The 15,378-nt window shown below is 41.0% G+C and overlaps 1 protein-coding gene and 1 long non-coding RNA gene across 2 annotated transcripts; both read right to left on the bottom strand.

Moving 5' to 3' along the window:
• Positions 1-6,776: 6,776 nt before the first annotated feature.
• LOC120292514 ((E,E)-alpha-farnesene synthase-like) lies at positions 6,777-13,668 on the bottom strand. Its single transcript, XM_039310742.1, has 4 exons — positions 13,644-13,668; positions 13,421-13,562; positions 7,142-7,486; positions 6,777-7,079 (listed from the first exon to the last, which is right to left on the bottom strand). Exons 2-4 carry the CDS (start codon positions 13,523-13,525, stop codon positions 6,777-6,779), a joined length of 753 nt encoding a protein of 250 aa, XP_039166676.1. The 5' UTR covers positions 13,526-13,562; positions 13,644-13,668.
• A 103-nt stretch (positions 13,669-13,771) lies between these two features.
• LOC120292836 lies at positions 13,772-14,674 on the bottom strand. Its single transcript, XR_005550443.1, has 3 exons — positions 14,588-14,674; positions 14,107-14,479; positions 13,772-13,862 (listed from the first exon to the last, which is right to left on the bottom strand). It is a non-coding gene; the product is annotated as an uncharacterized LOC120292836 (long non-coding RNA).
• Positions 14,675-15,378: the final 704 nt, after the last annotated feature.

Genomic DNA, 15,378 nt, shown 5'->3' on the forward strand with positions numbered 1-15,378 from the left:
TCCAACCACTAGCAATAACTATATACACCATTTTCTTAAACCATACCCAAAAATAGCACTTCCAAAAGTTTCTCACCGATGGCGCTTTCGCTCTACTCGCCACTAATCGAGAAACTTGAAAAGAGTAAAGAATGAGTGGAATGAGCACCACAGCTCAATGAGTAGTGCATATTTTCTAAACAGATCGAGCAACCACTATGCATGTATACAAAGCAATATCAAACTTCATAACTCAAACTCAATATATAAAATGCATATCAAATCATATAAGAGTTATTCCTCATTGTCAAAAATTTATACTAATATGAAAAACTCATTTAAATCACAATCACAATTCAAGTATCAATGGTCAAGTCCATTGAATAATCTCCATCAAATATCACACATCAATGGTCCATCAATTGATTAATCTATTGCTCAATACCCTACTATGGTCACAACGCAACGCCTCGAGACAAGGCGATCAAAATTCCCCTTAACAAGGTCTCCACCTACAAAGCTGGTGGCTCGACCCAGAAGGATATCCTAAATTTGGTATGCATACTCCAAAAACTACTCACTAGATTTACAGTCATATTGAGCATAAACAACCATCCTCCAATACCAAAAATCCAATCCATAAATCAATATCTTAAACCAAGCCAATAACATTTTGCAACATAGCCCATCATCCATTTCATATCCACTTCTCAAATCATCATTAAGATTTCCATGAATCGCCGCAAAGCAATTTCATATATATTACTCCACGAACTTTGTATAACACGATTTTCAAATATTCATAATCAACCAAATAGTAGCAAGTGCTCGATCCAGCTTTTATGCAATAAAAATGCTCCTCAATTCAATATACATATACATATACATATATACTTCAAGACATGGTTTTACCAAACTAAAGAAGATATAGTACCACTCACCTCGTTTTTTATGACCAAATGACAAACGATACTCGTATTGTCGAACTCACGGCCCTATCAAATAACCAAGGAATAATGTTAAAATCAAATAAAACTCTATCTCAACTACAAAATGACTAAATTATACCTTAACTCTAATAAAAGGATTCATACGCGCTAACAAATCACATAACCAAAGCGATTGTTCAAACTGTTCGTAACACAGAGTTTAAGCGCAAAACTTAGTTATATAACTTTCTCCTCTGAACCCCATTCCGGACATATTTATAGTCAAAAGAAATCCCTTCAAACATACTATAAGAATCTCAACTTGACCATCCCAAAATTAAGCCAAAAAATGACAAAATATGGGCCCAAAACTGCTGGACACGTACGGTTCACTGTATGCGAAAAACTTCGAAATTTTGTTTCGAACAAACCATAAGCTCAAATCACAATTCATAAAATCCTATTGCTCCACAACGTCCTAAACTATGATTTCTATGAAAATACATGGCTCAACGACTCCAAAATCAGATTTCACCACTCGAGTTTTCAAAATTTCCGAATTTGAGCTCTAAACCTGTAAATTACTTCTATTGGATGAACGAGGGGCCTAATCTTTACCGGGCACTGCGTTATGGAGTCAAGTCAACTTGGTGAGACATCCGCAGCATGCACGTGCCAAAATCCATTTCCTTTCTTCCCTTTTTTTTTTTTTTGTCTTTTCTTCTTTCTTCTACTTCTTGTTCTTTTCTCTTTCTTTCCTTTCTTTTCTCTTTCTCTCAAAGTGGTTCAGCTCTTTAAAGTGAGCAACCACTGCTCACCCCTTTTTCTCTTTCCTTTCTTTTTTCTTCTTATTTTTCTTTTGACTTTTCAACCCTTCTTTTGTTTTCTTCCTTTGGGCCCACCAACCAAATATTACAGATTGTATATTCAATCTTATAACAAGTGGATCAAAAGTATAAATTATGGTTAAAATTTTCTCTTAAATAATCTAATGTGAGTTTGAAAGTGAAGAATGTGTAACAAGACGTTCAACCTCCATCTTGCAATTTAGATTAAAATGTGAAAAACTCAAAAGAAAGCACAAAATAAACGAAGTTTAACTTTAGAAGATATTATTCCAGAAAAACAGCCACAAGGTCAAGATCAACTAGATAATTAGATAGAATTTTAATTCTCAACTTTGAAACAAAGGTTTGCTCAAACTATTTGATTAAAAATAAGCAATTAATTGTGTATTCATAAGTCATTAGAAATATAAATTTAACATCTTCTATGTGGCTTTTGTGAATTAAACCATGAATTAAAATTAACAATCTTCTCTAGACAAAGTGATAAGAGGATATAAGATAATATGATATCTTGTTGGATGTAATTGGACGTTTTTTTTGTTTTTTTTAGTGACCCGGGAACCCCCATACAGCTGGTAGCTGGCGAGGTGAACTCGGAGAGGTGCTAGCACAGGACCCACCACCACGACACCACACTTAAGACCACTAGTGACGCATCTGGGATTCGAACTCTTCCCCTTTCATGAGAGAGAGGGAGCTTAAGCCAGCGACGCCACTACATAGGGTGGTGATGTAATTGGACATTTATATTAAGAAATTGATGAGAGAGATGATACAAATAAATGCATTTTTTTTAATTAGCATGATAAAAAAACATTAAATTGAAGAGAAAAAGAAGGTTAATTTGGCTGGTTAATTGAAAAAAATAGTTTCTTAACCAAAATGAGGGTGGAAATAGTGCTGCCCCATCACTTTTTGCATTGTCTTACATTTTCATTCTCTACTACATTCGTCTATATTTAAAAATTTGGAACATTTTTATTTGTGAATAACGTGTTTCCATTGAATTGCATTGAATTGGCCCAATATGTGATCCCACATTGAATTTGGGCCCTGAACTTGTTGAACTTTCAAGGTTACGCCCACACAAGCTCTAGGAGTGTGCATCGGTCTAATCCAACCCAATACCAACCCGATTCCCAGTTCCTCATGCTGAATTGAACCAAACCGACGAAACTTGCCAAAGGTTAACCTCAATAAAAATTAGAGCTCTTTCTCTTTCTTTTATGCCTTAGCTTCCCACCACCCTTTCTCACGCTCGACAATCAACGCCCCTCGCCTCCCTTTCTTGCGTTTGGCACCCTCACCTCCCTCTCTCATGCAACCACCACCAAGGTCTCAATAAAGTCACCATAACAGTGAAGTTACATGAAAGTAAGGCTCATCATGTGGAAACTGAGGGTGAAAGAGAAAGATGAAAGAGGTTGAGGAACCATTGGGTGCTTAATGCAGCTGAGAGAAAGTAGAGAGAAATGGAGAGAGTGAGATGTGGGTGTTTTAATAGTAAAAGGAAAAGGAAAACTGCCAAAAATATTTTCCTTGTGGTGTGCGTTAGTTCCCTCTCCGCACACTCACCTGGGGAAAATGTTTTTTTTTTTGGTTAAGGTAAGAAATATATTGATTTTGCAAAGAAAAACAAGTAAACGGGCCACGAGGCATCAAGAAATAAGCACTCTACAAGACAGTCCAAGAAGAGTGAAGGGGTGCCAAGGGACCAAAGGGAACAAAACAACCAACAAGCCGAGAGGCCGAACAACAAAGGGAAGAACTAAGACCTACAACCCTCTATTACAAGAAAATAGAAGGACTTAAGTCCCAACTCCGTTGCAGCCGTCTATTCTTCGGGATATCCACCACATGCTTGAATGTCATTGCTTTGTCTTTGACGGCCTTGCAAAGATGCATCTTCATCGCCGGGATAAAGAGGGCCTGATTTCTAAAAATCATATTGTTGCGTTCTTTCCATATGATATAACAAAGAGCACCATAGCTAAAACGAGCCAGAGATTGATAGAATCCCCCACCCGAGAAACGATTGGAGGCCCAATCAAGATTTTCCCGCCACGATTTATTGCGCCAACCGACATTAAACTTTGCAGCCCAATAGGAAGCAAGGTTACCTGGAATGGGGAAAAATGTTTTTTGTCCCACTAAGACTCAAAAAAGTAAAAATATATATTTCTTTTTAATTATTTGGTTAAATTAATAAATTATTTTAAAAAGAACATAAAATATAGTTTCAGACAGTTGTATTTTATCCCAATTCCTGATTCCAAAACCCTCCAAACTAACTCCGGCTTCCAAAATTTTGGAACTAAGAGCCATAGGATCAATTCGTGGTTCTAGGCCGGGACCAACTCACCCATTAATCAATCACTCTTAACGAGTTGAGCGAGTTGAGCCTGTTTAAGGAATTTGGCAAAATTCCCTTTTCCCTTCATTTGTCTGAAATTAGCATGTGCTAAAGATGTATTGCGCCAAATTAGAAATTAATAAACCACAAAGCCAGAGCAAGTAATTACCTTGTCCACCTGGAAAGTCTCGATGCCATTGACATCTACTTCATGAATGCAGCATACTTAAAATTGTTGGAGAAGAAGACTGCAAGCCAGAAACACCTTTAGAGATAAAACTACACTGCTTCTCGAAAAAAAAAAAATTGCATATGAAAAAGATAGGACTTTTGGGATCTTTCCCACGAGGGAAATGAGTGAAGAGTTGGACTAAGTAACTTGATACGGGGAGGTCAGTGAGAACAGAGAAAGAGGCTGGAGATTCGGACTTTTATGCTTGGTCAAAAGTCCTTTATGACCTAAGGAGTTATTAAAAAAAACATATCAAGTTTGAGCCCTATATGATATTTGATCCGATTGGAGGATGCAATATATGATAAACTGAATTTGTTGAGGAAAAAAAAATCTCAAAACGGTTTTAGAATCTCTCCGTTGCAAGAGTGTACTAAATTGCATAAAGGAAAGGGCACAAAAAAAAAAGGAGGGATTTTCCTTTACAAGAAAAAGGGTTGACCAAGACAAAGGCTGGACTTTGTGGGCCTTGTTGAGATTTTCTGGCCAAGACTTGAAGTATAAAAAGAGACGCACAGGGAAGTTCTCTCTTGGCCACTGTGTTAGAACGCGAAGATTTGTATGCCATGAGCTTTACATCCATATTGAGTTGCTTATTTATAAATACAATGAATTTAGATCTTTTCTAAGAGCATAAAAGTAATTGTAACTTTGATTCTCCAATTATTAATGAATTATTTGTCACTGACTCTCCCATATAGTAGATATTGATATTCGGACCAAACCACTTATTGTCCTTTATTGTTCTCGTTTATTTCTTTGATGCTTTCATGTTGATTTAATTGAAAAATCCTATATTTTCCACATTAATTTTACAACATGGGTCATAACAAATAAATGGACATGGAGGGAACAAAGAAGCATGGTTATAGTGGGCGTGTCTTATTTACAGAGAAGCATGGTCTCTCTTATTTGTGCGGGCGTGTCTTATTTACAGTGACAAACACGAAGCGATGAGTTCGGGATAAAGTCCCTACCACACACATTAATAAATTTGTATTTTTGAAAAATAGGAAACTACAATTATGACTAAGTTGAGTCAAATCGACACGGCCTTTCATTGAACTTCAAGTTTAATATATGTCACAACCTTTCTAGAGATGAACTACCTAGAGAAATTTAATGGATTACTAAGCATGGTACTTAGCATGGGCTCTCCTAAATCCTATCAAATGCAACTTGATATTTGATTTAATTATGCAATTTTTCTTACCATTTAGAGCCACCACTGATTGGTTACGGGTTGAATAATGGCCAATCTGCTCATTCCAAAGATCACATCCATATGTATTGTATTTTGCTTTCCGACTATACACTTGGCTTGATCATGTTTCACTCTTGATTGCATCTAACCTGGCCGTGAATCTCTCTCTGCCATGAGTGGCCATATCTTTCCGCCCGTTACTCCTTTCTTGCAAAAAATCACACATATTTAGCTGATATTGAATATATTTGCGGTGTCTACCCTTTTCATTATTAAGAATATGCCCTCTGGATCAAAGAACCAACCCTCTTAGTTAAGAACACCTTACGTGCAATGCACATGTGAAATTTTCGGGCACATCATGAAATTTGATGGGCATGACCGAAATTCAAGTTCAATGCAGTTTATGTGGGTTTAATGCTAAAAATGCTCTTAACACCTATTTGCAATTTAATAATAATTTTTTATTTAGGGGTAGAAATCAATCCCTAGTTTTTCTACGCAATGAATTATTAATGGTCACCATAAATTAGGTGTCATAATATAATGGAAAGGATACTATTTAAAATCAATTCAAGTACGACGGAGGTTGATTTCTTAACATATTTAGTTTATGCAAGTTGCAAATGTTGTCGTTTTCACCATGTCAATACGACATAAAATTCAAATCTACTAACTTGAAGAAGCATTTTCTATGGAGAGAGACCAGATGACAAACTTTCAAGGGGAAAATGCGTTGACATTTGATAAGGCTGCGTGTTAGTGGATAACGGATGCCACCAATAAAACCTCACAAATCGTCCTATAACAAGATGAGAAATTATGAGAAACGCATTCATTTTCCCATACCCATTGCGGTCCAACTATTTTTTACGTGCAATTAACTTGATTCAATAGAATAAGTTTCATCATAATTTCGATTCTATTGAGAAAATAATGTACCGCCACTGGCCATTACAACATTCAATGTCACATCAGATGAGAACAATCAGATTATTATGATCTCGAGTATCTCTTTTGAGAGTGCGATTCATGTGGATCAGACCGAGTAGGCATATAGTTACTCTGTGCGATAATGTAAGATGGACATCTTGCAGATATTTGACCATTTTAAACCCAAGTAGATGATTATGCAGCTTAGGATACAATTTGCGCGTAGTACTCAATCTTTTGACTGGCAGCAGCTAGTCTACCTTATGCACTTGCTATGTGATTACATTTGCGCTTTATCTCAGTTAAGAGCGACAGGGTGAATCACTGCAGATAAGATTTGCCGCCTAATATCACCATCCTGGACGCCAAACCCATCTCCGAACTGGTAAAGCATATGTGCAACACGAGACGCGTTCGCGGTGACATCAATGAAGGTTCGGACAAAGGGCGTCTCGACATTGCCAAAGCAATGAGCATTGATGCTCTTCCATGCCTGGTTTATCAGTTCCTTGATGTGCTTCCTAGCGACGTCTTCCGGAACATTCGCTTCTCGCATGTAACACACCACTGACGATGGAGCATCTCCTCTGTCTCTTTCGGCCTAATTGAACAAGTAAATCAATTTAATGTGCTTATCGGATTCGATCTCCTTGATTCAATTACACCATATGCCGTGTTTTTTTTTCGCAGGCTAAGAATTCTTAATATCATCTCAAATTCAGTTGGTTTATAACTTCGGCGCAGAAGTTTGATAATTACTGTTGACGTTCCAAGGTCATTGCAGAGGCGAATTATCATGGACACATTGTAAATCAGATCCTTGTTTCTCTCCAGTAAATCTGCTACATCCTCCAAATTCATATGTCCCACGAAGAAACTAGCGTGAGACATGATCAATGGTCCTGAAGATGATGTCCACGCATTGCTCAAGTACTCTTCCAGCGATGGTGTGTAGCCCATATTGTCCCACATTGCTTCAGTAAGTAAGGCTTTGCAAAAGTCTGCCCACTGTAAAAAAAAATAAGCAAAAAAAAAAAAAAAAACAAATACTGATTCAGAGATGATTAGTTATGTAAGGATAAAAAAATTTTGGGGTAAAAAAGTCACTTTCTCGGGTTACTGTTCACTGTGCTCTCTTCTTGGGCGATTTGTTCACTGTTCCTCTTGCTGCTCGAGCAGCTGAATTCGGACTTGCTGACTAGCGATTGAAGCTGGTTCTTGGTGGGAAGTGGCACCTCCTACCCGTCCATAAAACCCACCGAAGATGCTCCTGGTACGTCCCTCCTTATAGACTCGCATGGCTCTTCTAGGTTAGGGTTCTTCCTACTTGGGTTGCTGCTGCGATTTCTTTGATTGGGATGGATTGGGAGTCGGATAGAACCCGTGTTGTGGATGAAGGGACTAGTTCACATGGTCTATCTCCTATTACTGTTGAAGGAGCCCCGTCGACGGCTTTACCATTGAATAATCGTAACCTTGGTACTGTTCATTCTTACGGTATGGAGGAGCTGCGAGATTCCCGTGCATCTGTCGGTGCGCAAACCGTCCGTAGGGGAAGGTCCCGATCGATGAAGCCTAAGGGCAGAGATGTTGCGAAGAATCCTTCGGGCAAGACTTGGGTGGCTGTTGCCAAAACAGTAGCCAAGGGCTACGACCTTGTCTATACGGCCCCGACCCTGGTTAACAACAAACCCTGCATTGAGATAACCGACCGAGACTTGGAAGCTGCAGATCCAAAGATGCATGTGGGATGCCATTTAAGGTGGTTGAGGAAGCAATGAAGAAGGTTTGGGGCCCGAATCTGGTGGATGTCATGTCGAATGGGAAAGGTTTATTTATGTTCCACACACCGGACATAGAGTTTCGTAGGAATTTACTTGAGGGTGGGCAGATTCGAGTTGCCAGTGTTCCCCTTGTTCTCCAGCAATGGACCCCGGGTCTTGAGCTGCGAAAGGAAACCCACCTTTCGGTGCCTGTGTTGGTCAGGCTTTCGAACATACCCTTCTCTTGCTGGTCTGCCCAATTCATCGGGAAGATTGCTAGTACACTCGGGAAACTGTTGTATGTCGACCAACGTACTGAGCAGGCAAAGAGCTTGTCTTTTGCGCGGGTTTGTATTGAAATCACAGCTAATCAACCTGATTGTGAAGTTATTGAGACAGTACACAATGGTAACATATGTGAGATAGGTGTGGAGTTTGAATGGAAGCCCATTGCTTGTGCGGGTTGCGGAATCTTTGGCCATAAATGTGCTGCCAAAAATAGATCTGCTGGTCCTTCTGATGTTCGTGCTGCTGAATCTCGTCCCTCGGTAGAGACTATGCCTCAAAACCAGGCTGATGGGGGAGTCATTGCTTCCTCTGTTGCTACACCATCTGAAGTGTATTCGGAGTCTCGGGACTTGCCTCGGGAGAACCCTCCCAGGCTGTTGCAAATAAGGTTAGTGACCCAGGTACAACCTCGGATGGTTCCTCAGCTCACGCTATTATTTTGGAGGTAGCGCTCCAAGCCAATTCTTCTTCTCCATCTCAACCTAGTTTAGTGCCGAGTGATTCTGTGTGGCAGCAAATTAAAGGTAAGAAGCAGAAGAAGCAGAAGACTCCGGCCCTTGTGTTCTCTTTTGAACCCACCTCTCCTCCTATAGGTGGGCAGTCTCTTAAGTTGAAGGAAGCGGTGCCTACTGAGATTGTGCCTGTACAGAAGCCTCCCAAAGGTTCTTCGAAGCTCTCAGTAAAGGGCAATCTTGTGTCTTCAAACCATGATGCTGATGACTCGTTACCAACTCCTGTCACGCCCCTTGAGAACCTGGATGATGAAATCACTGGTTTTGCTTCGTCTAGCGATGAGGATGAGATCCCAAGCAAGCCTCCCTCTCCTAGAGCTCTTTCAGGATCTGCTGGGTTTGGGATACAAGACCAACTTCTCCAGCTACATCCTGACCCGCCTGGATTGACCCTACCAGTGGTCCCAAAGGCGACTAAAGCTAGTCGCAAGTCCTCCAAGCAGAGGTAGTTCTCTTCTTTCCTTGGATCATGTTTTTTGGATTTTGGAATATCAAAGGGATGATGAACCCTGTTAGAAGGGCTGAGATTAGAAAGTTTGTTGCTTCTAATAGTCTTAGTTTTGTTGGCCTTTTTTAGACTAAAGTCCCTGAGCCGTTGTTTGTTTCTATTTCGTCTACCCTCCTGAGAGGCTGGAGCTGGCTCGCGAATTATGATCATTCTTCGCGTGGCAGAATCTGGATTGGATGGAACCCGGATTCCGTTAATTTTGAGTTGATTTCTCTAAATGACCAAGCTATCCATGGGCGTTTGAAGGGGATTTCTTCTAACTTTACGTGTTGCATCTATGCTGTCTATGGGGAGCACACTTTTGTGCGTCGTAGGCCTCTGTGGGCTGACCTTACTCTTTGTGATGACTTATTTCAAGATATTGCTTGGCTCGTTGCGGGCGATTTCAATGCAATTAAGGATCCTACGGATCGCTTCGGGAGCTCTAATTCTTGGATTCCTTGCTTCGATGACTTTAGACTCTGCCTTGATCAAATGGAACTTGAGGACCTTAGGTACACGGGTCTTCGTTTTACCTGGTCCACTTCTTCGGGGTTAGGCAGAAAAATGCGGTAAATCGACCGGGTGCTAGTCAACACTTTATGGAGAATGGATTTCTCCTTTTCGGAGGCGTCTTTTCTTAATCCCAGAATTTCAGACCACACCCCTATGGTAGTTAGGGTTGTTGATCCGAGTTCGAGAAGGAAGCCCTTTAAATATTTTGATTTCTAGGCTGATCACCCTAACTTCCGTGATTCAGTCCGTCAAGCGTGGGACAGCCATGTTTGGGGGAGGCCCATGTATAAGCTGGTTTCCAAGATGAAGATCCTAAAGTGCCGCCTAAAAGCACTCAACCTTGAAGCCTTTTCAGACATCTCGATGAGGACTCTGGAAGCAAGGGAGGCCTTGCGTTCTACCCAGCTTCTTTTGCACTCGGACCCCAATAATATCACTCTTGCTGAATTGGAGAAAGGCCAGCGTCGAACTTTTGTAGATCTTCGAGGCCAAGAAGAATCCTTCTATAAGCAGAAATCCAGAGTTAGATGGTTGAAAGAGGGTGATCGAAACACGAAATTCTTCCACAACTTTGTCAAAGCCAGACATCTAAACAACCGGATTCTCTCCGTTAAAGACAATTCAGTTCGGTTGTTTCAGACCCCAACTTGGTGCCGCAAGTTTTTGTATCTTTTTTCTCGGATCTCCTTGCTCCACATTCGGGTTTGACGAAGCCTACGTTGCATGAATTGACATCACTTATTCGGAAGCCTCTTTCGGATGACCAGGTATGTTTGCTTACTTCACCGGTCTCGGATTCTGAGATTAAGAATACTTTGTTTTCGCTTGCTAAGGGCAAAGCCCCTAGCCTTGATGGGTTCACAGCCGAATTCTTCAAAAATAACTGGGACATAGTAGGGTCCTCAGTCCTTTAAGCTGTTAAAGACTTCTTCTACTTGGGTTGCCTCCTTAAGGAAGTGAATGCAACTATTCTGGCTCTTGTTCCCAAAGTGCCGAATGCCTGTGAGGTTAATGACTTTAGACCAATCGCTTGCTGCAACACTGTCTATAAGATTATCACTAAAATTTTGGCCAACCGGATTGCAGCGGTGCTTCAGGATCTTGTCAGCCCGTCCCAAAATGCATTTGTCAAGGGAATGAGGATCAGAGATAATATTTTGCTTGCTCAAGAACTGTTTGTTGGATTCCACCTTGACCCATATCTTCCAAAATGTGCGGTCAAAGTAGATTTTCGCAAGGCTTATGATACAATTGATTGGGATTTCTTGGAACTTACTCTTGAAGCTTTCCGTTTTCCTCAGTGGATTATCCGGTTGATTATGGTCTGCGTGCGTACACCCAGATTCTTGATCTCTATTAATGGAGAGCTCCATGGATTCTTTCCTGGAGGTAGAGGTCTTCGGCAGGGAGACCCGATGTCACCATATCTCTTTACATTAGTTATGGAAATCTTCTCTGGTATTTTGAACCTAAAGACTTCTGTCAAGGAGTTCAAGTTCTACTAAGGTGCAAGGCTCCTAAGCTTTCTCATCTGTTTTTTGCTGATGATGTTTTCCTTTTTTGCCAAACAGATTGGAATTCGGCAGTAATTCTCAAGAGAAGCTTGGACATTTTTTCATCATGGAGTGGACTGATTCCCAACAAGAGTAAATCTGATATCTTCTTGTCGGGTGGGATGCCATTGTTGCGGAATAGTATCCTTTTAGAGTTTGGTTTTCGAGAAGGCAAACTTCCGGTTTGTTACCTAAGGGTGCTGATAATCTCATCAAGGTTGGGAAATGCGGATTGCCTTCAGTTGATTAACCATATTACGGCTAGAGTTCATTCTTGGGCTCATAGATTTTTATCGTTTGCCGGGAGGCTCCAGCTTATAAGGTCGGGCTTCTCCACTCGATTCAAGCCTTCCGGCTAATGTGTTTACTTTGCCGTCCTCGGTCATTTTAGGTATTGAAAGCATTCTTCGCCGATTTCTGTGGAAGGGCTCCTCCCTCAATAAGGGGGGGGGGGTTAAAGTTTCGTGGTTGGATGTTTGTGTGCCTAAGGATGAAGGAGGATTGGGTATACGGTCTGTGAAGGACTACAACAAAGCCTCTATGCTTAAATATATTTGGATCCTCTTTACAGACAAAGAATCTTTGTGGTGTCGGTGGATCCATTCGAATTTCTTAAAGAAACATAATTTTTGGGTAGCCCCTCAACCGTCTGTTTGCTCTTAGGGCTGGAAGAAAATTCTTCAACTTCGTAGTGGGTTTAGGCAGTTGTTTGGCTGGGAAGTTGGGAATGGGCAGTCAATCTCATTATGGTTCAACAATTGGATGCCTTGTGGCCCTCTCTATTCACTGGTCCCTGACTCCTTCTTGAATGACCCAGACCTTCCTGTGCATGCGGTTGTGGCGACTCTCTACTCTCATGCAGCTACTCCCTCCAGATTATGACTGGAGGATTGGGGTCTCTCATTTCCGACCCTCTCTTCGGCCTATGATCGGTTTGTTTGGCCCGTAGACCCTTCGGGATCGTTTTCTATGGCCTCTATGTGGAACTCCATCAGAGTCAGGAAGATTCGAGTCCCCTGGGCTCCTTTTGTCTGGGATGGGGCCTTGGCCCCTCGTTTTCAATTTTTGATGTGGCTCATCATCAAGAACCGTTTGCCGACACAAGTGCGTCTTCTTGCTTTTGGCATGATTGATCACTCGGTCTGTATCTTCTGCAAGTCCCAGCCGGACTCTATTGACCACCTTTTCTTCGAATGCAACACCTCAGCTACTCTAGTTTACTTTTGGGCTTCTAGATGCAATTTGCCATGGAGAAATGACACTTGGGTGGACAACCTTTACTGGGCTATGAAGTTTCTAGTGGGTAAGGATTTCTTTCATAGCATCGCTTGGTTTTCCTTTGGAGCTTTGTGTCATCTAATCTGGAAGAAAAGGAATGACATGATATTTCGAGGAGATACCACCTGTTTAAGGTGGTCAAAGATAAGGCCATTACATATAAGAATGTCCCTGACACTCCAAGGAATCGTCGCCTTCAGAGAGGTTGGGGTTTTGACCCGTCAGTTTTCGTTAATCCTCCGGTGTTTTGAGCTGTCGGGTGTGGCACTTTTCAGCAGTCTTCCCCTAGTGTGCGTGGAGGTTCGGTTGGAGTTGTTGTGCCTGTTGCTTTGTGTTTTATTTTCTTGTACTGCCGTCTGGCTTGATTGCGGCCCCTTCCACTCTTCCTGTTTTTTATGCAGCTAGAGTGAAAGTTTTTGGCGCCGTTTGTACTTTTCTCCTAAGCTCAGTAATATATTCTTACCATTACCAAAAAAAAAAAAAAAAAAAAAAATTTGGGGTGACATGTGCATATGTATGGAATTATCCACAAGTTTTTCTCTTACGGCTTTCGCGAGATGTGGTAGCACTAGATGCCATTCTTCATCTTTGCCAATATCATAAGCGATCTCGTGAATAACATCGTTAAGCGCTCGGAAACACACCTTCATGCACTCGGGAAGCTGTTGAATCTGCTCCGAGTCCCATCTAGAAGCATCAGATATTCCAGTTAGAGAAAATAAACTCAACAGAGACGAAAGGAAGAGATTGGGAGGCATCATGGACAACCTGGTAATGGCGCTGGTAAAGCATTCCAACTTTTCCAACGAGCCATAAAGGTCGTAGACATCGTCGATCACCAGTATCAAGATGACGACTTTGGTGAGAGATTTACGGAGCGAGCTGAGCCGTGTTTCCTGAGAGAGTCCAAGGGCACACAAGAAACTCTCGACCAGCCGATCCCTCGTGAAGTCCACGTGCTCCATGAGTCCCAGATCCCTCCACCACCTGAATTTACCGAAGCGACTAATCAGAATCAAAAGCTAGGAAAATCACATCATGTCTGGTAGAGATATCATCAAAATAGGCACGTTCCCAGGGTGAATTTAGACCATATATATCTCGACCGAGTCTGTTGACTTTTCATCCTGAGATAAGCCGAAAATAGAACATGACATCCTTTAAATAGATGACCTTGGTCAAATGAATCGCTACATATTCTACATCATTTGTGAATATACATATAAATTACCTGGATATCTCTCTAAGATCTCTTTGGTGTGTGGCCTGGACCGTGTTGAAATTGAGCTTGGCAAGCTAAAGCAGATTGCTTTGCTTGTCCTCCCGTTGCTCGTACAAGCTTATTTGCCATTTGATGTCGAACCACTGGACCCTCCAATGCAACGGAATCTCCAAAGCATGGACGGTGCATTTGAAGAGCCGACCATCCAAACTGGAGACTCTCTCGCGGAGAATCCCAGTTGAGAAGGCTTTCGCTTCATGCAAAATGTTTTCGCCTTCCAAAGCCAGATGTGAAGCCTCAAGAAGCTCTATCATAGCTTCAACATCTTCGCAATTGCTTCTATTGAATAAGATGCTTCCTTCTTTGAAGCGTCTTAATTCATCTGATTACAGATTGAAAGTCAAAGATTTATGACCGGACGGAACCGAGACTAATTGCTGATAATACTCAAGATTAGAACTACGATGACTGATGACTCAGAAGATATTACCGTCAAGGAATAATGACACATGAGCTTTGAGTGGCTTATATGCATCCAATTTCATAGTACCTCTATGGGGACGACACTTTCTTCACCGGGTAATCTACATTTACATTCTCTTTGTCCTTTCTCCATATCACGCAACGGGCTGCGAACACCAGATCTGGCTCGTCAGTAGCCAGATTTGGCCTTGCCGGCTGCCTGCTGGCTGCTAAGTCCTTTGCCAGTTTTGAATTTTCTTTTTTAAAAAAAAAAAAAAAAAAAGCAAAAGTACTTTACAAATTGTGATTTTTCCAAACTCTATTTAAACCAAGGTTGTTTTCCAATGCACTTTTAAATTACAATTGACAAAACACTACTTGCATTTCGAAAACCCTTTAATGTAAAGGCTTTGGCATTTTCTCAAAAACTTTCTCCAAAAGCAAAACCAAATGCACCCTAAGTCCATATAGGTATGTTGATTGCTGGACTTTTACAATACGATGAATAAAAAATTCAATTGTAATCTCAACAACTGATATTGATGCCGATGTGTGTCAACTTTTCAATGATATCTCTAAAAAGAACCAACTTTTGTATAGTAATCTTTAGTATTTGTAGGATTATCTATTGTTTTTTTTTTTTTTTAATTTCTGTTGTGATTTGATAGTAACATCTTACACCTACAAATTCATACAGATCCATATTTTGAACTCACTTTGTGAAACGATATGGCCATGCTGTCTAAGGAGTCTAAACCGAAGTGCACTGGCATAGAGATGTTCTTCCATGGTGAAAACGCCGTTGTTGTTGGACGCAAC

Source organism: Eucalyptus grandis, chromosome 4 (genome assembly GCF_016545825.1).
Source record: "Eucalyptus grandis isolate ANBG69807.140 chromosome 4, ASM1654582v1, whole genome shotgun sequence".
Classification (NCBI taxonomy): domain Eukaryota; kingdom Viridiplantae; phylum Streptophyta; class Magnoliopsida; order Myrtales; family Myrtaceae; genus Eucalyptus; species Eucalyptus grandis.